General features: G+C 37.4%; 1 protein-coding gene across 2 annotated transcripts in view; it reads right to left on the bottom strand.

The window, feature by feature from the left end:
• The window catches only part of FNTB (farnesyltransferase, CAAX box, subunit beta), an 81,764-nt gene that overhangs the window by 22,770 nt on the left and 35,519 nt on the right, over window positions 1–23,475 (bottom strand). For both annotated transcript variants that reach the window (XM_074290386.1, XM_074290385.1), the window contains exons 3-6: window positions 17,391–17,463; window positions 16,597–16,688; window positions 5,547–5,693; window positions 5,370–5,453 (exon numbers count right to left, since the gene is read on the bottom strand). In XM_074290386.1, the coding sequence (XP_074146487.1) occupies window positions 5,370–5,453; window positions 5,547–5,693; window positions 16,597–16,688; window positions 17,391–17,463 (396 nt within the window). The remainder of the gene's footprint in view (window positions 1–5,369; window positions 5,454–5,546; window positions 5,694–16,596; window positions 16,689–17,390; window positions 17,464–23,475) is intronic.

Here is a 23,475-nt window from a genome sequence, read left to right as displayed (position 1 = left end):
TTTTATGTTTATTGTGGATTTAATTACCTATTTTATCAATATCCCTGTATTATGCTTTTTGAAAATTTAAATTGTAAAGGAGTGAATGTAAGCAAAAGTTCTATTGCTGTGCCACAGTTCCCTTTTAATGTCCTGACCCAGTTTCCCTAATTGTCCTATTCAGTTACTTTGCCTCTGCCTTATAACCATTCTCTCTTAATGTTAGGATAAAGGTCTTGTAACTTAAACCTTAGGCCAGTGGTCCTCAAACTTTTTAAATAGGGTTAGTTCACTGTCCTTCAGACTGTTGGAGGGTCGGACTATAGTAAAAACAAAAACTCACACTCTGTCTCCGCCTCTCAGCCCATTTTGCCAAAACCCAGCTTGCCATATCTGGCCTTGTGACCAGTTTGAGAATTCCTGCCTTAGGCTATAATCATTCCCTCTTAATGTTTGATGGGATAAAGGGTTTTATCCATTTTAGATATCATTAGAATATCAGGAGCCTCTTCACTACCTCTCATTATGTCATCCTAGGTTCCTCCACCCAATAGGTCATCCCCATCCAGGTACCTCCCCCATTATGTCATTGTTCTTGTTACCCTATAAAAGAATCTTGTGTATCAGATATTCGGGCTGGATTCTTTGAGACAATAGTCTCATTCAGCCCTGGGACCCACCATGGATCCATTTGGTCCCAGTAAATGTCTCCAATAATAAATTCTGCATTCTCTAATCTCTATCTTGCTCAGTTTCTCTGGCATTACACTATATGTTTTATATTTTCTATCTAGCACATAAGCTGCTAATATATACTAGACATTTCTGAAAAGAATTCTGAACCAATGAGAAACCATCTGTTAAAGCACTATATTAATTAATTGTACTATATAATCTATTAGTCTATAGGAGATACTGATGTAAATTGAGATCTTGGAGGGGTGGTCCTGGGTTAGAAATCTCAAACCCCTCTGGGAAGGACCCTACCCTCCATTCATAGGGGAAAATTCAATTGGAGCTCTTGGCCTGGGGCATAATCACTACCCTCTACTGGATTGAAAATTAGTCCCTCTAATTGCTCTCTGGTTTGGGGCAACAAAAATCCAATATAATCAAAGGCTGTGTGCCCAACCCTTTGCAAAAATTCTAACAGGATTTTGTCCGTTAAAAATCTGTGCCTGTATTGATTCAGGATTGAAAATTTGCAAAGCCTGGGATTGGCCAGGAGACCTCACTGCTGTTAGGAGATCTCTCAACCCTCATTTCCTCACACCTCAACAATATCACTCAAAACATCTCACCTCACAGAGACTATGTCACTATCTAATGTGTTTGGTTGAAATTATTAATGATTTTCTCAAACTTGATAATGCATTTATTTATGAAGCTGTTACTATTTTTCTTATACTTTTAATTTTCCAGATACAGTTTTAACTTTTAATGGAAAATGCACATTATGAAAACAGATGCAATTCTTTTTTTAAATAGCAGTTTATATTTAAAAACACATAACCAGCTAAATTTAAAAAATTTATTATTGCAACACAGGACAATAGTGAGGTCTTCAAGGACTCTTATAAGATCCAATGACACTACGTGAGAAGCCTTTTTGTTGGGACTTCAAAGAAAGATCAGTGGAGCAGAGGGGAGAGAGAGCATGGCATGCATGGGGGCCAGCCAGAGAGAATGAAGGGATGGCTAGGAAATCAAGGGCCCTGAATTGAAGAATACACGTTGGGGAATGAGGTATAAGAAGACTGGAAAGGCAGGAGGGGACTAAGTTATGAAGGGTTTGAATGTCAAAGTGCCTAGACATGACTTTTACACCTAAGGCACCAGAGAGCTGTGTCACTGACCAGAATACTTCATTCCTTGAGACAATTAAGTTTTCAGGACAGTCTGTTTAATTTTTAAGGAAAAAAAATTAATCCAGCACACCACAGTGAGAGATCTTGGAACTTTCCATTACCTACAATCATTATAATGATGTATTTGTAGCTGTATCTTTGTATAAGATATATATGTAAACATTATGCATCTTGTTTTCCTGGGTTTGCTTGCTTCATTCTGACAGTGCATACAAATCTTCCCATGCTTCTATGAATTTTTCATATTTATTTCATATACTACTATTAGCATATTTCATATGCTAAATATCATTCTATCCTATTTATGTAATGTTGCATAATTTGTTTAGCTACTCCTGTTGTGACACAGTTCTTTTATTGTCCTGACTCAGTTTTCCTAATTGTCCTGACTCAGTCTCCCTAAATTGTTCTACCTCAGTTCCTAATTATTCTGGTCAATCCTACAAACCACCCCTCCCTCTTATTCATGATGACCCAGATAAGGAGAAGGATCTTCTATCTTAGGCATCAGCAGAATGTCCAGTGCCTCTCCCCATTCTGTAATCCCAATTTATCAGATGTTCCCCATATCTCCCCGCACCTTGTCAGAACCAGTTTGTTGATTCTGATAGTCCCTGTTCCTGCTCTCAGCACTCTGACTTTACCCCTACCTCGGTCTACCCCCTGGTAGCTTGAAGCCTTGTGCATATATATATATATATATATATATATATATATATATATATATATATATATACATATATATATATATATATATCATTGATAACTCACATTGTTTGTAGAATTCCTGGAGACAACAGTCTCATTCAGCCTTGGGACTAAACCATGGATCCCTTTCAAATAAATTATTAAAAACTCTCTAATCTCTATCTTGTCTCAGTTTCTCCGGCATTACACTCTCCAGTCAAAATATACTTATTTGGCTTCCATACACAAATAATGCTACTATTTTTCTGTCTTCTGTATTTTCTGTCTTTCCCTCCCTCTACTCTTCACGGATACATGTGTTGCACCAGGCTCTCTGGATAAAGGGTATAAATATAGTCACTTTTAAAAGGGTAATTCCAAATTGCTTTCCAGAAAAAATGGGCCAATTTATAATTGTACCAATAACTTGTGCCTATCTATCTTTCTATAGCCCCTTCAATACAATTCCTGACAGGAAGGATCCTGAAACTGTTCTTGACTTCTAGGGTGAATTCTGAAACTCTCCTGACACAGATCCACCCTTTGGTACAGTTAAGTGGTTTCATTAACATTGGCCCAGGATCACTCCCTACTTAGCTCAAACTTAAGTGGTCTCATTTAGCTGGAGATCTGGGCCTGATAGTTCTATTGAGTAACTACACTCTGTATTGAACTGAAAATTAGTCTAGGACCACTCCTACTTAGCTGGAATTTAAGTGGTCTTAATGAATGAGATGAGGTGAGACCTTTCAAGACAGTTGTGAAAATCAAGTAAGGCTTCATCTACTTCAGATTTGGAGTAGGCTTGAAGGACTTTGAGGATTGAGTCAAGGGCATACTTGAATCCCCTTCCTGCTACCCTCCCATGACAAAAAATCTTCCCTATTTCAGTCATATATGGGCAACTATGTACTTATTGATCAAGTTCAATTTTGTGGGTAGATCTCGCATTTAGAATGTAACACTCTCAGCCAATAAGGATGAGGGTCAGGGGTGGGAAGGGGTATTTGAGTTAGGGATTAAAGGTGCTAATCCTGCCCACAGGAAGGATTCCTTCCTTTGATTGTCTGCTCCAAGGGGTGGGACACCCTTCTCAGAAGAATGTACAATACACTTTGCCTTGCTCTAGAGATCTTGTAAAGGGCTAGAACTGAGCAATGCACTTGGATAATGAAGCACATGAGACTAATTGCCAATTGGAAGGTTCCCTATTAACTTGCTTGAAGGTTGACCCTCCTCAGCTATTCTGTGCTGACTTGATTGGTGGGACAAAGAGGGGGAAGTGACTTGTGTGGGAGGAGTAGGAGAAACTTGGGTGGTGGAACTCACGCTCTCTTGCACTCGTGACCTGGCCTTGGAGGGTGATGGTAAAAGATCTAGAATAAAGACATTTAATGATCCTGACTCCGGCTGATTTCTGGGAAGATAAGAGTTCCAGCATTTGGCGCCCAACGTGGGGCGCCATCTCTGCTGTCTCTGTAACGTGCCCTCCTGGCAGTTACAATTACTAGTCTGCCCTAGGCCCAACAGAGTACCTTTGACCACTGACCTTTGCAGTGTGAACTCTACCCGGCTCGCCTCCTCTGAGGCCTTCAAAGGTCTCTGGCCACGATCTCTTGAATCTATAGTTTAATAACTGGTAGCACACTCAAAAACAGCCACGTGTAATCTTAAAAGCCTTTATTATACCTACTCACATAATGCCCTGACTTGTTGGTTCTGGAGTGAACACCTGGTCAGAAGACCCACGTGTTCATTACCAAAATCCTTACCTCTTTTGGCTACCCATCTTGGCTTGGCCACACAGGCTAGGGAGCCAGGGTAAAGAGAGCCAGGCTAAAGAGAGCGACTGCTGCCTGCAGTGGGCTTATAAAGGGCCTGTGAGGTCACACACACAGCCAGTCAGCGAGAGAGTCACCCATTACAAAGCTATCTCAATGTGGACAAGATCCCACCTACAAGGCAGTCCTAATATCCACAGAAATTACTTACAGGCCTCAATCTCCCGATGCGCTGTGGTGCCGCCCTTTTAAAGGGCTCTTACAAGATCTCTCCAGCTTTTTTTATTAAATGGTGACCCCTCACCATTTTCTGTACCACACATTATTCGATTAGAAATCTAGGCCTGGGGCCAGTGACAACATTGAAGGAATCTCATTCAATTGAAACTTGAGTCTCAGATTTCCTATTAAAGGGCAATTTGGGGTTCATTTCCTTGCAGAGGCCTAAAAGCAGTAATCATGCCATGCCAAGGGAACTCTCTTTGGCATAGCTGCCTGCCAGGACCCTTGTCCACTGTGAAAACATTCTTTTCTCAGCGTTAAACCCTCTTTATCTCTCTGTCAGGATTTCTCTGCTAGGGCCTTTATGTCCCTGTTAGAAACTTGCCACTGAAGAAATCAGTCTCCTAGCAAAAGTTGATTTCTCAGTGCCAATAAACTTCCTTTTGCTAGTCTAATATTTCAGGTTCGTGAATTCTTTCACATTGGACCTTCTTCAACCAAAGAGGGGTTCCCATGACTCTCTGCACTGCCACTAACCACATCATTTGGCTCCCTAACCTCATTATTCCTACCTTTTCACTTCTTTGCCCTTTTCCTCATTCCTGTGATTTTTACCATCACATTCTTCTTACACTACACCACTAAGAGAGCTATTTCTTTCTACCACATAATGTTCTGATGTTTGTTTATTTGTTTTTTTTCCATTTCCTTGGTGACTAATGAATAAATCCAAAATATAAATACTTGACCCCAAATGCAAACAAGTTTTAAAAGCTATAGAAAAGGCTAGATAATCTCCTACTCTCAAGAGCCCAATAAATCCCCAACTCACCTGACATCCACCTCACCTCCAATGTGCATGATAAAAGAACCATCAGGCTGCTTAAGGGAATAGAGGTATTCTAGGAGTTTCTCTCTGAGACACAAAAGAGAAAGAAGAATTAGTGGGTGAGTATCTGCTATGAGTAGATGCAGATCTGCTGTTTGGGGATTCTGAACCAGATTATACCTGTTGATGACATCAAAGGCCTCTTCAGTGCCAATGATACATAATGCATTGACCGCTGCATATGTGGGTGCAAGGTGTGGGTGCTGACCAGGTCCCCCTCCAAAACCACCTGTTGGGCTTTGGCATCGCTCCAGAAACTGACACACACTATAAATGGCAAAAGGGAAAAGCAAAATCAGAATGTGCTACATTTACAAATCAAAGCAACAAACCAAAAAAGCAATTCTATCCCTTTTATTTTCAGAAAGGAATAAATGAGTTGGTATTTCTCTCTCTCTCTTTTCTAGCTCATTGTAAGAATTTTAGGCAAGGTTAAATCCTACTATAAATAGATTTTGCCATTAAGAACAAGCTAACAATGAAAAACCGTTCTCCAAAAAGGAAGGAGTACAAAAGACAGTTTCCACAGAGAATGAAGAATGCTTCCCTTAGAATTAGAGATTACAAGCTTATTCAATGGTGCCAATTTTGTTCCTTTTTAATTTGCTGATCTGATCTTATTTATCTGAACTAAAATGACCTCCCTAGAAAAGGAACAAGACTAAATTGTTGAGTTTGAAGGAATTCCATATTGACTAACTATTGCCCAAAGTAGGAATCTTAATGAGCACATCACTGACAAGGACTCATCTGGCTTCCACATGAATATGAAAGCCATTCCATTTCTGAACAATCCTAATCTTTAAGACCTATATGATAAGTTCATATGATGAACTGAAATCTTTCCTTGTAATCTGTTCCCTCTGGTCCTAAGTCAAACAGGGTTTTATCTCATATAACACTTTAAATATTTAAAGATACCTATCACGTATCTCCCAAATTCTCTCTTTGCTAAGCTAAAACATGACCAGAATCTCAGGGATTTCAATGATCATCTATACCAAAACTAAACACAATACTCAGGATGTGATTTAAGCAGGTCTATCAACTCTCTGAATTTTGACTCTTAATATATGTTAAAATTATACCGGCTTTTCTGGACAACATTACTGACTCCTGCTAAATGTGTGGCTCACTAAAATCCCAGAATATTTTTTAAAAGAATTTTATGTTATTTAAAATTCTGAACATCACAATTTTATTATGGAATCATTTAAAAAATTCCCCATTTCATCTTTCATCCCTATCTTATTAAAAACTGAGGGAAAGAATGAGAGAAAAAAAAAAAGTCCTTGTAACATAAGCATAGTCAGGTAGAACAACAAAACCACACAATGACCATGTCCAAAAAATGTTATATCTCTGTATCTTGTGTTTATCAACACTCTGTCCGGAGGTGGGGCACATGTTTCATCCTAGGTCCTATAAAGAGATGGTTGGTCAGTGTTGTTCAGAGTTCTTTAGTTTTTCCAAATTATTTTTCTTTGAGTTTCAGAGTAAAATGAACAGAATGATTCTCATTCTGTTCATTTTACTCTGGGTCACTGTATACTAACCAGGATTCTCTTAAATCATTATTTGGTTCATTTCTTAGAGCACAATAGTATTTCATCACATTCACAAATCACAATTTGTTCAGCCAGTTCCCTAACTATCTAAGACAATCTTAAGACATCCCCTTAGATTTCAGTTTTCTGTTTTTTCTCTGACTTTTTACTAACCTCATCAAGATCAGGGCTAGTTTTCATTGTTTACAGCTAATAACTATCTGGTATTATCCTCCCAACTCTTCCCTACTTGTTTTGCTCTGGATTTGAATTATTTCTATACCAATTATGTGGAGGGGTGGGGGTTCTTTGTTTTGAACCCTCCTTTGTCCATTTCAGGTAAAAGTGAAATTCATATAATGCCAACTTTCCTCACTCTTTCTTTTAGATTTGTATAACTTTTCATATGCTCCAATTATAAGAAACAGAAAGTTTTACTTCTTTCTTTCGCCTATATATAGCAATACATTCTTCTTTTTGAATGCACAGAACTAAGCCTTATTTTGGACTTGTTTCTCTTACTTAACTCCCTTAATGTCCTTTGAAGGTATTATGGTTCTGAAAAAATTCTTCTTTCCCTCCTCCCAAAAAGGGATGTTAGCACTATAAAATCATACAGCTCCCTCCAAATGCTTCAATTAATTTACCTTTAAGGTTTCTCATGACCCTTGTTTTCACATTTCAAAATTCCTACTCGGCTGTGGTTTTTGTATAAAAAAAGCTTCAAAGTCCTATATCCATGAAAGGATTTATACTCAGCTTTGCAGGACAGATTATTTTTCATTGTAAACCTCCCTCTTTTGCCTTCTGAAATATTATATTCCAAGATTATTGCCTTTATAGTAGAAGCTGACAAGTCTTGTGTAATCTTGACTATGCATCCTTCATACCACAAGTGATTCTTTCTGGGTATTTGCTGTATGCTTCCTTTGATGTAGGAATTCTGAATTTTGTCTGTGAGATTTCTGAGGACTTTTCCTTTGGGGATTTCTTTCGGAAAGGAGGTGACTGGTAGACTCTTATCTTTACTTTTCCCTCTGGTTCTAAAATATCTGGGCAATTTTAATTTATGAAATATAGTATCTAGATTTTTGGGGAGAAGGAGGGTGGGCCATGGTTTTTCAGACAGTTCAAAGATTCTTAAATGATCTCTCCTTGCCCTATATTCCAGGTCAGTTGTTCTTATATTATGTTATTATGTTTACTTCTATTTCTTTAATTTCTGCTGTCATTCTAATATATCTTGTTCATAGAATCAGATTTCGGTTTGTTCTATTCTAGTTTTCAGGGAGTGTTTCTCTTCTAAGCTATTTACTTTTTAAAAAATTCTTTCTCCAGAGTTTTAATTGCCTTTTTTTTTTTTAATTTCTCTCCATGGAAAGCTCATTTTTTTCCCCCCTGTGATTCTCTACATTCATTTGTAACAACATATTCTTCTTCTCTGGGGAGGGAAGGAAAGTTTAGATTTGAAATACATTATTATACTGCTTAGTATTTTCTTTTACTTATTTATATCTTCACCTTTAGGGTAAAGTGTTATGGGCCAGAACTCTGAACTTGAAACAAAGGATTTTTACAAGGTGCTAACTCAGTAGAATTGATAAAGACAATGGTTCTTTAGCATGGTGCTTAACAGTTCTCTAGTTCAGTACTTAGTACTTAATATAGTTCTACAAGATTCACACCTATAAGAGAGCATATAAACTAGGAGCCTTAGCCAGGATTCATTTGGAGAGATTCAGAGGGCATAGAAGACTGTGGGAGCTCAAGCTCTTGGAACCAAGGAGAGAGATAGGCCTCTAAGAAAAATAACTGTGCCCCAGGAAAAGAGACAAGACTTTGAAGGAGATAAAAAAGGATTCAGACTTTAACACCTGGCTGTACTTGTGGTGATTAATCTGACCGAAAAGAAGGCTGCTCCCAGAGACTTCCAGGAAACCTAAACACAGAACATTACAGTCAGGAGCTCCACTACCTTTGGTGCCCTGGATTCCCAATCAGTTCTTTAGATTGTCCTGAATCTCTGAGATTCAGAACACTGAATCTTTAGGGATATCTCCAGCATTTCAAGACAAAGTAAAAGGGACTCCAGATTTCCTAGGCCAAAGATATCCTGGTCCAAATGCTTCCAAATCACACTAACCACACTACCTGCTGTGACTGCCCAGAATTTCAAAGGTCCTTACCCTGGAGCATTCTCAGGGAATATTCTACCCTTGATGTTTTCAGACACAGAGCTTTACAGATTACACACAGTCTTGATTTACTGCTTTAGGAGACCACCTCTGTGCTAATTTTCCTAGTAGCCCCCCTTCCAGTTGTGCTCAGGTTTCTAGTTGACCTCTTGTGAAGTGTGGGAGTAGAAGACACCTAGTATAATTTCTAATGGAAATTCTTGTTCGTTCTTCAAAGTGATAAGATCCTCAGTTTTAATGTTGTAGTTATGTGGGAGATGGACAGTCTGTCTCCCACTCAGACAACCAACCATCTTAGCCCAGATTTATTTTTCCAAATCTACTTCCATCTATCTATGCTTTCCTCCATTCAGTAAATGTACAGCTGACTTTTTAAAATTAAAGATTTTTTTTAAATCGCATTTTTTTGGTTTTTTAATAACTTTATATGTTACCAAATACATACAAAGATAGTTTTCAACATGAATCTTTGCAAAACCTTATGTTTCAACTTTTTTTTCCTCCCTTCCCTTATCCCTCCCACAGATAGCAAGCAATCCAATATAGGTTAAACATATGTAGTTCTTCTAAACATATTTCCATATTCATTATGCTGCACAAGAAAAATCAGATCAAGAAGTGAAAGAAAGGAAAAAAGAATCAGAAAAAAGCAAACAAACAATAACAGCAAACATGCGAAAACACTACCCCTTTGTTCATATTCGGTCTCTCAGTTCTCTCAAAGAGTATGGCTTGATAACTACTATTATTTTTCATCGTATCTTCTAATTTAGAAATAATGTAAAGTAGAAATCTTAAAATGCTCCTCTGATAGCACATTATAATGTTATGGTGATTTTGACTCTCAAAAGACTATTCCAATCCATACTCTTCTTAATCTATTCTACTTTGTCAATGAACCATCTACTCTGTAGTGCCCAACCTAATTAGACACACTTAACACTCCAGAAATCCTATTCTATCCTATTTAAAAGAATACAGCTATATACTTTATAATTTATTATCAGTATACTTGACCCATGTTTCTTTGTTGTTGGTTGTTTAGAACTGAAATGATATTTCTTAGGCATATTGTACTATGTATTAAAGGCAAGTATAAGAGGAACTTAACAGATGCACAAAAACACATTTGTCCCCTTTTCTCTGCTCTTATATCTCTACCTTAGTACAATCATTTACCGTTAAAAAAAATTTAATTCTGCGCTAAAATTGAGTATTTTCATACATAAAGTAGGATAGAAAAAGGATTGCATTAGAAACTGAAAACATGATTAATTCAATAGAGAATCTTATTCTGCACTGTTTCCTTCTCAACTCTTCTGTGTATTTTCTTTTAAATGTTTCAGATTGCTTTCTTTTTGGTAACAATATTGTTACCTACCTCCAGTTAAAAAAAGAAAAAAAAACAAGGCTCTTGTAACGAAAAGAATATCTCATTCTGTACCTTGAGTCCAAAACCTCTCCATCAGAAGTTGTTTTGTCATGAGTCCTCTTGGCTTACAATTAGTTATTGATCATTTTTTATTATTATTATTATATTGATATTTGGTCATATTGATTATATTTCTTAAGTCTTTCAAAATCACTTTTTCTTCACAGTGCTATTTTTATTATATAAAGTATCTTGGTTCTGCTCACTTCACTCTGATTCTCCCAAACTCCTTCGAATTCTTAGTATTTGTCATTCCTCAATGTTAACCCCTCAGTAATATCTTATTACATGCATATGTATGAACATTCATATGTTCATATTCCTCCATCATTCATTTTCATCATACATTTTTCATGTATTTTGCTACAGTGCTGCTATAAACATTTTCATGCAAATAGGGCTTTGCTTATTGTCAATAATCTTTGAAATATAAACTGGAAGTGTCATCAAGTATGACAAATTTGTAACTTTCCTAGTTCTAGAATAACTGAACAAATTCAGTGTTCTACCAACAATGAATTATCTGCCTTGTTTTCCTGCAATCCTTGCTAACACTGAAATTTTCTTTTATCTTTTTTTGTTTTTTGGCGGCGGGGGGGGGGGGCAATGTAGGGATGGAAATGGTATGAGATGACACTTCAGAATTATTTTCATGGTCATTACTCTTATTTTTGGCAATTTTGGCAATTTTTGGCAATTTTCTCTGACAGTTTGTATTAATGATAGGGATTTCTTCCTGTAAGAAATGTTTGTTTGGAGAGGCTACATGGCATTGTGATAAAGAGCTTACTTTCAAATCAGAAACACTTGGATTTAAGTACTGTTTATGCCACATACTTACTGGCTATATGAGCATGGACAATTATATTGAAGGGGCTGGTTTATATTAGTAGAGGGAGTTTCCTTACTAGGAGTTTCTATTATCAATGAAATCATAATTTCAATTTAAAAAAACTGTAATATTTCTTGGCAACTTATATATTGTTAGTCTTAATTCTACAGATTTAGATCAATTCACAAAAATTTCTATATATCAGACTTTTATTAGGAATATTCTGTACAAAAAATTTTTTCTGACCTCTTTTCATATTCTAATAGCATTTAAAAAGCACATTTTTTTCTTTTTATATAACCAAAGTTTTCTTTTATAATCATTTCCATGGCATGACTAAATACAAACTTATCCCTATCCATAACTGAGATATATTACCTTCTGTTTTCCTTTGAATTATATATAAATATGTACACATATATTTATTTTATTTATCCATTTGGAATCCATATAGGGTAAGATGCTAATACAATTTTATGGCATAACCGATTCTCCTTAATTCTTAGTACATTACACTCCAGACTCTTAACAATCCTTTTCTTCTCTGATTAGCTTTATACAATTCAGATTAGTTTTTGAATGTAAATTGCTTTCCCTAAAACTTGTTGAGTGTTCATGGAAACATCCCTTTATAGAGTCAAGATCTATTTGACTCAATTCTGAATCTTTAAACTCACCAGTCTTCTCATCTGATCTTTTTGGTGGAACATCCTATGGCAAATCATTCTAACCGATTCTTACACTATACTACATATACACACACATGTGTCCTATGATAAATTAAGAAATCAGCTTCTTAGTTTAGAAATATCCTTTAAACTTGATTAATATGAATACACTTCTCAGAACTTGACCTTCCAAAGTGAACTGATAAAATCAAGTTTCAGAATCTGTAAAAGTGAAGACCACCTCGAAGGCCCATGGTAACTTCATAAAAGTAAAATTCACTCCCCTCCACCAAACTCAGGCTGAAATTGGCTATTAGTGAGAATTCTCCATCCACAAACACATATTACAATCCCTCTAGAAATGAGTTGTCTCCAAGAGATGCTGTAAAATCTTCATCAACAAGTATGTAAACTGGCAACGAGCTCTTCAACTTAACTTTTTTCCAAATATTTTCCTCAAAATTTCAAACATATTAGAATTGCATGTGTTTAAACTAAATTGGATTGTTGTAGCAAGCTGTCGTCTCTAGAAGCTGCTGGATCGCTCTCTGGGAAGAGATCTGCTGTGTCTACTCAAATCTCTCAGACAGATTCTTCTTCCTGTAACGAACCGTTGTCTCCAGGCAGTTGCTGTTAACTCTTGTCCAAAGAAGTGACTTCCCTTCCTGCAGAGAGCCCCGTCAAGCCTGATGCAATTCAGAGTCTTCTTCTCTTCCTAGAGTGCTGTCCTCTTTATCCTCCCAGAGAATGGGCGTGGGATAATGCAAGGGCTTCTGGGAAGAACCACTTCAGCCAATGGGCTTGCTCCTTCTATCAAGTCAACCTGAGTTCTCACCTTGTAATTGTCCAGAAAACCTGAATTCTCACCTTGTCACTGTCCAGACAACCTCAGTTCTCACTTAGTAATCCTAACAGATTGTACCATATTATTTTGCTATTTCAGAATCTTTATGCAATTCCTCATCTGGACTAGTGCAATAACCTAGTTCATCTCCTAGCTGAAAGTCTCTCCCCATTCAGCTGATCTTTCTAAAGACTGCCCTTTGCCAGTAGCTTCCTATTATTTTCAGGATCAAATATAAAATCCTTTTTGATAAAATTCAACATGACTTGCCACTTCCTACTTTTACATTCTTCCTACACCTAATTTTCTTCAATTAAATGACAATGGCCTCCTTGCGGTTACTTGTATGAAACATTTCCCTACTCTGAGATTTTTCAATGGCTGTACCCTATGCCCACAATGCTTTCCTTCTTTCCTTACACCTCTTGGCTTTCCTGAACTCCTGCAAGTCTCAGCTGAATCCCCACCTTCTATAAGAAGTTCTTCCAAGTCCTCCTTCATATTAGTACCTTTCCTCTGAAACGTCACTCAAATTCATCATATACATATCTTTGTCCACAATTATTTGCATAGGTCTCTCCCAACACACACACACATACACACACACACACAGAATCTAGACTACAAGTTCCTTAAGAGCAGGAACTGTCTTGCCTTTTTTTCTATCCCCAATAATTAGCACACTGCCTGGTACACAGTAGGTACTTATAAATGCTTATGACTAACTAGGTTTCAGACAATGGTTCTTTAAATTAAAACTACCTCAACACAGTGACACTATTACACAACTGGTCACATTAGTCCAGGGTCAGAAAAGTTTCTTTAATGACAGAACAATTAAGAAAATCAAATGTGAGTAATTTTGTACTATACATATGAAAGGGGCAGCTAGGTCGCAGAACAGATAAGAATTCCAAGAGAGTCAGGAAGACCTGAGTTCAAATCAGCCTCTGACACAGTTTCCTATCTATAAAATGAGGTGGAGAAGGAAATGGCAAACTATTCCAAATATCTCTGCCAAAAAAAAACCCAAATGGGGTCATAAAGAGCTAGGCATGACTTGAAACAACTAAATGACAATACATATAAAAACATTATGACTTGATCATATTCCCCTTGAAATGTACTAGTTAAGTCTTATTATTTTTGTTCCCCAGACATAGGACTTGGTAAGAACAGTGCTGACCACAAGAGGGAACCCAAGTTGTTCATAAAACTACTAACTAGAAAACAAAAAAAACTAACAAAAGCTTAACAGTGAATGAAATATAAAATTAAGAGGAAAAATATTATTTCTGGCAGGAACAGAATCCCACAAATAAAAGCCATTCTCCAAAAGCTAGCACCTCAGCCCAGTTCCAATATTCACCCAAAATAAAAAGTTAAGAATTCATTTGCTATATATTTTTCTCATATACAAAATTTAAAAGAATAATCTGAAAATTTCCTGTTCTCTAATTAAAATAAAAATGTTATAGGAAAAACTTTTACACACACACACACACAAATTCCCAGATCAAACAGTCAGGATAATAAATATCTGGCTCACTAGCTGGAATTAATATACATTATATAACTCCCTTCTAAACTCGAAACTAAATGCATTATTGGAAAGTGAAATGCTCTATGTAATTTTCATTCTGAAGAACCAAATCCAAGGTTAGTGAAGAAAATGTGGAATAGCAATCCCCAAACACCAAATATAAAAAATGGCTTGGAATTCAACTAGGTGGCTAATGTTACTATTACTGTAGTTGGGACTGGCCACAGAAGCAACACAATGGAAGACTCATATTACTGCTTTTCCTTGGAGAACTCAAATAAGTCAAGTGCTTTGTACAGTTATAGAACAATAAGTATGCTATCTAGGGAAAATAAAGTTCAAATTAATTTATACCTGTACTTTTCTATTCACCTTCACTTATTCTTTATTTTATCTTGTCATCTCTCTAGCCTGATGCTACTCAAGTCTGACCCTCTCCATTTGAAATCACACAAAAGTCTATGACAGTTGCATTAAAAAAAAAAAAAATCACTTATAGATTAGAATGCTCTCCTATACTGCTTCATTGCTATTTGAAGAAAAAAAATGCCATTCACACACCCCAACTGGTATTTTAAAAGCACATGGGCATTTATTTTGACAAATAAATCCTTGTTATTTCAGAAGTTCTGCCAACTCCACTTCCACTGTTAAAAGAAATTTGGCCCATAGTATCCTCATGATGATGGAGACAATGTAGATTGTTTTACTCCTCCTCAGAAGAGATTTGTTCAAAGTGCAATTCCTTACTATCCCCACCATCCGCATTCATCACAAGACACCCTACACCCAGGAAAGCAAGAATGGGAGGTTATTGTTGAGAAAGAATGAATGAGACAATGTGCAGTTCTGTTCTTATGGCATGACAATGTGACCTAGGCCAGGGCACCGGCTGGGCTCCATGTATCCTGGCACAGCTGCCTCCACTTGATGCATAAAAAATGAACCTGGCTGGAGAGCCTTTCCATTCCTGAGTCCTGTAACTCAGAGTCGAGTCTCAGAAAGTGCATGTTAGACTAGATGACATTAAAGGTCCTTTCCCAGTCTATAAAACTATAACAAGCTTTCCTTAAAGGAAAGTGTGATTTCTCTCTGATCAATAAAGCAAGCACCAAATATAACTCCTAACTCATCTTTGTATTAAGAATAAAAAAAAAAAAAAAAAAAAAAAACCTTCCAAGACTGTAGAACTCATTTTTTTCTTCTCCAAAACACAGAGGGAATATTTTAATAAAAAGTATCAAACACAGAATACCACCTGCACAAAACACTAAGGAAAATTCACAATTTTTAAGTCTCCAATTATGCAATCAGAATATTTAAGAAAATCATGAGTTAAAAAGTCTATCCAGAGAGTTTTGAGCACCAGTGCACTATTAAAGGTTATTACCACTTTCCTAAAGTAAGAGGTATTATAGAGATAGACTATACTTATGAAAAAAGAATAATCTGTTCAATGGGAACTGGTAGAGCTTCTCCAAAGAAGTTAAGCTTTGATACAAATCCTAGAATGAAAGAATCTTCCTTCATATAGTAAATCTTCATTATAATGTACCTTACAGAAACGATTCTATCCTGAGTTCCTACTTGACTATGACTAGTGAGTATAAAATTCATTACGCATTTTCTACCAAGATCATGGGTTTTTTTTTGTTTGTTTGTTTGTTTTTTACTAAAATGATCAGAGCTGATGACAAATTCACTTTTCAAAGACCATGAGCTGGTCATGAGATTAGGCTAGAGAAAAAGTCAAAAATCCTTCTGTTGGATTCCCAAATTTTGGTTTACCTAAAAGTTCACATTTGAGCCTTTGAAAAGGAAGAAAATTGGGGGCAGCTAGGTGGTGCAGTGGATAGAGCATCAGCCTTGGATTCAGGAGGACCTGAGTTCAAATCTGGTCTCAGACACTTAACACTTCCTAGCTGTGTGACCCTGGGCAAGTCACTTAACCCCAGCCTCAGAAAAAAAAGAAAAGAAAATTTTATAAAGTTTATAAATATCAAAGAAAAGGCAAAATTTTCTTCTGTAATGTTCTAACTCTTTAAAAGAGAGAGAGAGAGAGAGAGCGCACCCAAAAGCTAAATTTAATGAGTTTAAAGCCAAACTCACTCTGAAGCCACCGACTCAGGAATGGGTTCATCAAGCAGTTCCAAGCTGTGCAGGATCCAATAGCAGAGCCAGGGGCGGCTAGCATCCAGACACTGTGAGATGAACAGGGAAGAAAACATATTTCCTATTCATACTACTCCAAGACATTAGTGACATGATTGCCATCTGTCTTACTCCAGGTAGCCTGGTGAGAGAGAAGTTAGGACATCCTATTGATGAGAATCAATAAATGAAGGAAAATGGCTTGGGAAGCTATGGCCTTGGCCAGGAACTGATATAAGTAACAAAGGAATGATACACAGAATGGACCTTATGTAAGTGAATACATTGGCTAAGGGAAAACAAAAGCTTATTGGCATTCTTGCTGAGGTTTTGGGAGGCAGAAGAAAGGGAAAGGGCTTTCTTATTTAATGAAACCTACTATTAAATATCATTGAACACACCCAACAGAGAAGATAAACTCAGAGAGGTATTCGAAATATTTAATAGGATGAAGCAAGAGAAAAAAGCTCTTATCTCAAAGAAAAGGACAACATAGCTTCAAAAAAATATCTGGGACTAGTATTCCATGTGAGGAAATGAAGGAGATGGCTTATTCCCATAAAAGGGCTAGAAATACTGCCAGTATAATGACAGTCCTACAATGAGAATGTATATAGTACACTGGATTATCTTGAGAAAGACAATTTCAGGAAATTTTAAGCAGGTAAAAAGAGGGCATAAAGGTTTATATAATTATTGGTCTGATCAGTGGGGAAGTGTGAAATTCAGTGATCCTGAGTTGATATATTTACCTCATAAGCATCTGTCAACTGTCGAAGGCCTCTTTTCAGGTAATGGAAGTGCTTCTCTCGATGCAGAATAAGTCTGAAAAGACAAAGAGCTTATTATATATAAATAAACCTTCTATGAAAACTTAACATGAATAGTGCCCTTCCCCTAACAATTAAACATAGACTCTGTTTTATACCCCTAAAAGGTGGTTAAACATTTTATGGAAGCAAAGAAAAGAAACAAACTGAGTGCCCATCAATTGGAGAATGGCTGAATAAACTGTAGCATATGAATGTAATGGAATATTATTGAGGCCTATGAAATGACAAATATGATAAAGTCAGAGAAATAATTATATGAATTGATGCAGAGTAATGAAAGAAAAACCAGAATGATTATACAATGATTACAATAATATAAACAAGAACAACACAAAAAGGCAAAAAAATTCTGACTGACTACAATGATCAATTGTGGTTCAAGAGAATAGAGTGTGAAGCAGGTTGGTGGTTTTGCTTCTTTGCTTAACTGTTACTTTGTTAGAAAAGAGAATTCAAGGAAAGAGGAAGAGAAGCATGTATCAGGAAATGACAATACTCTAAAAAACAAAAGGAGTCAATAAAACTTTTTACAAGACAAAATAGCAACATTAAATATCTCCATTGTCCTATAGCTGGCAGCTCTTTTCTCCAATTAGAATCCTTATAATTCAGAGATGTAGCCTGACTAGTAGCTGGAAGATCTGTCCTGATACTACTATCCCTTGCTCCCTCAGTCCTACATGCTCCATATCACTTTCCCCTCTCTTTCCAATGTTTCCTAGAGAAACCTCATTCTACAGTTAACAAACTGTTCTTCATATTAGGCCTCTTCTTTTCACAGATCTCATATCTTTTTGCATTCATAGAAGTTTGACTCCTCTTAAGCAAACATTGCATACCTGGTTACCTTCTCCAGTATTGAAAATACTCATACTCCCAATATACTGTCCCAGAGATGGAATAAGCATAGGTGGAATAGTGCTCCTGACTGCTACCTCCAGATCTTCTCCCTAGACTCCATTATTTAGCAATTTCCCCTCCTTTGTGATCCATTCCATCTGATTTTGTCTAGATTCTAATTCCAGTTCAGTGCTGAGCTCATAGTTTCCTTCCTCACTCCAACTCCTACCCATATATATCAAATTACATATTGATGTATGGCTGCTAGTTTATCAACATCCTCAATTCTCATTATAGTTATACTCTTGAGTTCATCATTATGCATAATTTTAAATTTCTCTTTCTTGACCATACACTGCCTCCCATTCCTTGTCTCTCTCTGTAATTCATCCCTCCTGAAATTAATTTCTAATTCTTCCCACATTTCCAGTCATGCCTCCTACTCCTTGTTTTCTCAGACTATCAGCTCTCTCTGGCCTCTTTTTATTCCTCCATTTTAAAATCTTTCATTTCTTTTTAAAATTTCTTAATCTAAATTTTATTTCATTTTCAATTTCAGATTTTTTTCCTCCCTTCCCCTTTCCCCATCTCATTGTGAGAAGGAAATACAAAACCCATGACAAATATAAAGTCATACAAAATAACTTATAAATCTTGACCCTAAGAACCAGTAAAAATTTTCACTGTCCTTTATCCATCAATCCCCTGCTTCCTTTGTTATGTCAGTTTTCTTTTATTGTCCTGACTCAGTGTCCCTAATTATCCTGACCCAGTCCTGACTCAGTTTCTCTAAGTGTTCTGTCTCAGTTTATAATTGTCCTGTAAAACCTCCCCTCCCTCTTTATCAGAGTATTTGATAAGAATAAAAGATCTTATGTTTTAGAATATCAGAATGCCTCTCCCCATGTCCACTCGCCTCCCCCTATTATGTCATCCCCCTCTCCAGAGGCTTGTTAGGATTACTAAGTGAGAACTGAGGTTTTCTGGACAATTACAAGGTGAGAACTCAGGTTGACTTGATAGAGGGGGCAAGCTCATTGGCTGGGGTGGTTCTTCCCAGAAGCCCTTGCATTATCCCACGCCCATTCTCTGGGAGAATAAAAGAGAGGACTCTCAGAGAAAGAAGAGACTCTGAATTGCATCAGGCTTGACGGAGCTCTCTGCAGGAAGGGAAGTCACTTCTTTGGACAAGAGTTAACAGCAACTGCCTGGAGACAACGGTTCATTACAGGAAGAAGAATCTGTCTGAGAGATTTGAGTAGACACAGCAGATCTCTTCCCAGAGAGCGATCCAGCAGCTTCTGGAGACGACAGCTCGTTACATTTGGCGTCCACACGTGGGGCAAGGACATTTGCTTATCCTGACAAGAAGAGCTAGACCAGACCTTCGCATTTTGGCGCCCGAACAGGGACAGACACGGTCCTGATTCCAGTGGAAAAGCTTCCGATCTAGATCTCAGTCTCTCTGACCCAGAACCGTGAGTAACGAGGAAACTTTGTTAAAGATTAAGTGAGCGTGCTAATAGATAAATAAGGAACTTCAACTTGTTAAGGGCTAAACCAGGAATCTCTTATAGCTGAAATGGGGCAGATGTTAGCTATATTCAATCCCTGGACCTCAGCCGACTCAACCCCAGCCCCAGAAGCAACCTCAGCTCCACCCCCATTTAGGAGTGGTACTATAGAGAGTATAATCAAGATAATTGAGGAGCAGAGTTTACTTGTAACCTGGGTACAGATTGCTAAACTCTTGGCTGCATTGAGATGCACATCCCCTTGGTTCTTAGAGGAAGAAAAGATAGATGTAGATAAATGGAAGCTAGTGGGATATGAAATGAAAGAATTTCAAGCAAAAAATGGGCCTCGTTCAATTTCTGCAGAAGTATTTTATATCTACAACATAGTTCAATTAGCCTTAAACTATCAAGCAAGTTGTAGGAGAAGGAAAAGTTTTAAAAATGAACAGAGGAGGAAGTGTGAGGAAAAAAGGAAAGATCAAGATCTTGCCCTAGAGCAAGAAGATTTAAATGAGGAATTATGGTATGATTCTCTTGAAGAAGCTTCAACTCTGCCTAGAGAACAGATTATTGACAGGCCCACATCAACCCCACCTTCAGAGGTGGAGGAAGAAGGAGGGGAAGAGGCAGAAACACAAACAGAATTGCCTGTGAAGCAGCCTAAGCCTATGACAAGATTAGAAAAAGCATTGGTTAAAGCTAAGAGAGAAGAAACAGAGATATTAAGACACTCCTCCAAAAACAAAAGAAAGGGGGAGCCACAGGTAACCCTAGAGAACTTCTAAATTTAGTTCTCTATACCATTAATTTTCTAATTTTTGACAAAGATGCACTGGCTCCGGCAGACAGGTTTTATAACCCACCAGAAGGGCAGTGTCCAGTGCGAGCATCTCCACTGTCCTTAGATAATCGCCAGGTGATGTGGAGAGATCCAGAAAGTGGTGAATGGAAGGGACCAGATAGGTTAACTGCCTGGGGGAGAGGGTTTGCTTGTATTTCTTCAGCAGGAGAAGGAATCAGATGGGTGCCAACGAGTCATATTCGCCTTGTCCATCAGAGAGAGACAGAAAAAGAGAAAGGCCTCAAAATAAAGGAGAAGATCTAAGAAACATCTGACACTGAAAGAGCATGGATAATAAGAAGACTGTTAAAGAACTTTAAAAACCAGCAGGAATCATTGGACTTCCTCACACAAGATGAGACTAATGGACAATGGACTTATGGACATTTATAAATTTTCAATTTATGATTATGTTATATACTTCTAGCATGTGTTACGTTACTATGTTACTATGTGCTTATGTAATTTATGTAATTATCTGTAATACTTCCCATAATGATGGATTTATGTTTCAAGGTCATGACTGTCCTATGTTCTAAATCAAAAGAAAGGGGGAGATGTTAGGATTACTAAGTGAGAACTGAGGTTTTCTGGACAATTACAAGGTGAGAACTCAGGTTGACTTGATAGAGGGGGCAAGCTCATTGGCTGGGGTGGTTCTTCCCAGAAGCCCTTGCATTATCCCACGCCCATTCTCTGGGAGAATAAAAGAGAGGACTCTCAGAGAAAGAAGAGACTCTGAATTGCATCAGGCTTGACGGAGCTCTCTGCAGGAAGGGAAGTCACTTCTTTGGACAAGAGTTAACAGCAACTGCCTGGAGACAATGGTTCATTACAGGAAGAAGAATCTGTCTGAGAGATTTGAGTAGACACAGCAGATCTCTTCCCAGAGAGCGATCCAGCAGCTTCTGGAGACGACAGCTCGCTACAGAGGCTCACCCCACCCTGTCAAGAGTCCTATTCCTCTCAGCATCCTGACTCCACCCCTGCCTTAGTCTACCCTATGAGTCTGAGCCATGTGTATATAGGTCATTGAAAACTCACATTGTTTGCTGGATTCTTTAAGAGGACAGTCTCATTCAGCCCTAGGACCAAACCATGGATCCATTTGGTCCCAGTAAATCTCTTTCTTTTAAATAAATTATTAAATACTCTCTAATCTCTATTATGCCTCAGTTTCTCCGGCATTACACCTTGCTTAATCAATCATATCTTTTTCCATATCCTAAGCTGACATTCTTACCATTCTTCCCAGCACTCCCCAGTGCTGAATTTCACTCAAGGAATTCACATTTTTTATTCTAAGTCTCTCCTCAAATCACTTTTACCACCTCCCCTCCTCTTCCCCTCAGCAATAGATTGTACTTCATATTTTACTAGAAAAAGCAAAACAAAACAAAACCTGAGACAACAGTTTCATTCTTGTCCTCCATTTCTATATCTGAAATCCCCTCAACATCTTTTCTTTTCCTTTTCTCTCATGTCAAAAGATATAAGCATTTTTGTGTAGGCCCTTGATTTTGTGTTGTCCAGCAGATAAACCCCTTTGATCGTCTCTCTTCTCTCCCTAATTTTCAATCATCTTTCTTTACCAATTAGCTCCTTCCTTGAAGCCTAAAAACATAGCTAGATAGCCTCCATCTGGATCTTAGCATCTTATCAATGAATTGTCCTTGTTCTCTCCTCCCTTCCATAGCCAAAGTTCTAGATAACAAAGAAAGTTGCCTGGCACTCTTTATCCATGGATTCTCACTTTCCATTTATTTTTCAACTCATGGGATTTCAGATTCCATCACCTGACTGAAAACCACTTCTTCCAAAGTCACCAATAATCACTTTGTTGCTAAATACAGTAACTTTTCTTTAGTCTTCATTATTCTGCAACATTTGTCATTGTTGAATACCTTGATTCTCATGGATATTTTCTCCTCTCTGAGTTTCAATAACTTTGTTCATTTCTTGTTCTCAGTAGACCAAAATCATCCATTTCCTCTACTGGTGAACCATCTGTTTTCCACCCTTGTGAATGGACTATACCCTAGAACTCTATCCTAGCTTCCAACTCCTCTTTCTGCATAACTTTCTTAGTAATTTAGTTGACTCTAATGGATTGAACTACCATTTTTTTGCAGAAGACTTCCAAATTTAAATGTCTAGTCCCTAGCTCTCTCTAAATCTCTCTCTACTCTTCCATTTTCTACTGAAATCTCTTGGAAGCCCTCAAGCAGATCCTTAAGCAACACATCAAAAAGAATTTTTATTTCCCACCAAACTCACCCCCCTCCCAATTTCCCCATTTCTGATATAGGAAATGCTATTCTTCCAGTTCAGGAGCTAAGAATCATTCTCAACTCTTCATTCTTACTCACACCCCACCTAATTAGTTGTCATCCTGCTGATTCTACTACTACAGTGTCTCTCAACTCTGTCCCCTTTTTCTTTACATACATCACAATCACTAATTAATGCCATTATAACTTTCAGATCGAACCATTCCCAATTATTTCTTAAAAAACATTTAACCCTTTCCAATTCAAATTTCTACACAACTGCCAAAAAAAAATATTCCTTGTTCCTTGCAACTCTGTATACACAACGTGACTATCTTCTTATGGCTAAGGCTCTCCCTTCCATCTCTTGGAATCCATTATTCCTTTCAAGGCTCAGTTCAAGTAGTATCTCTAATGGCACAAGACCTTTCCAAACTCCCCCAGTTGTTAGTACTCTCCACAATCACTTCTATGCCCCTCCCCCCAATTACTAGGTATTTACTTTATCCACACTTTGTATTTACTTACCTGTGTAC

Source organism: Sminthopsis crassicaudata, chromosome 2 (assembly GCF_048593235.1).
Source record: "Sminthopsis crassicaudata isolate SCR6 chromosome 2, ASM4859323v1, whole genome shotgun sequence".
Taxonomy (NCBI): Eukaryota; Metazoa; Chordata; class Mammalia; order Dasyuromorphia; family Dasyuridae; genus Sminthopsis; species Sminthopsis crassicaudata.
Note: the sequence above shows the minus strand (reverse complement) of the source record. Positions and strands in the feature narration are given on the sequence as shown.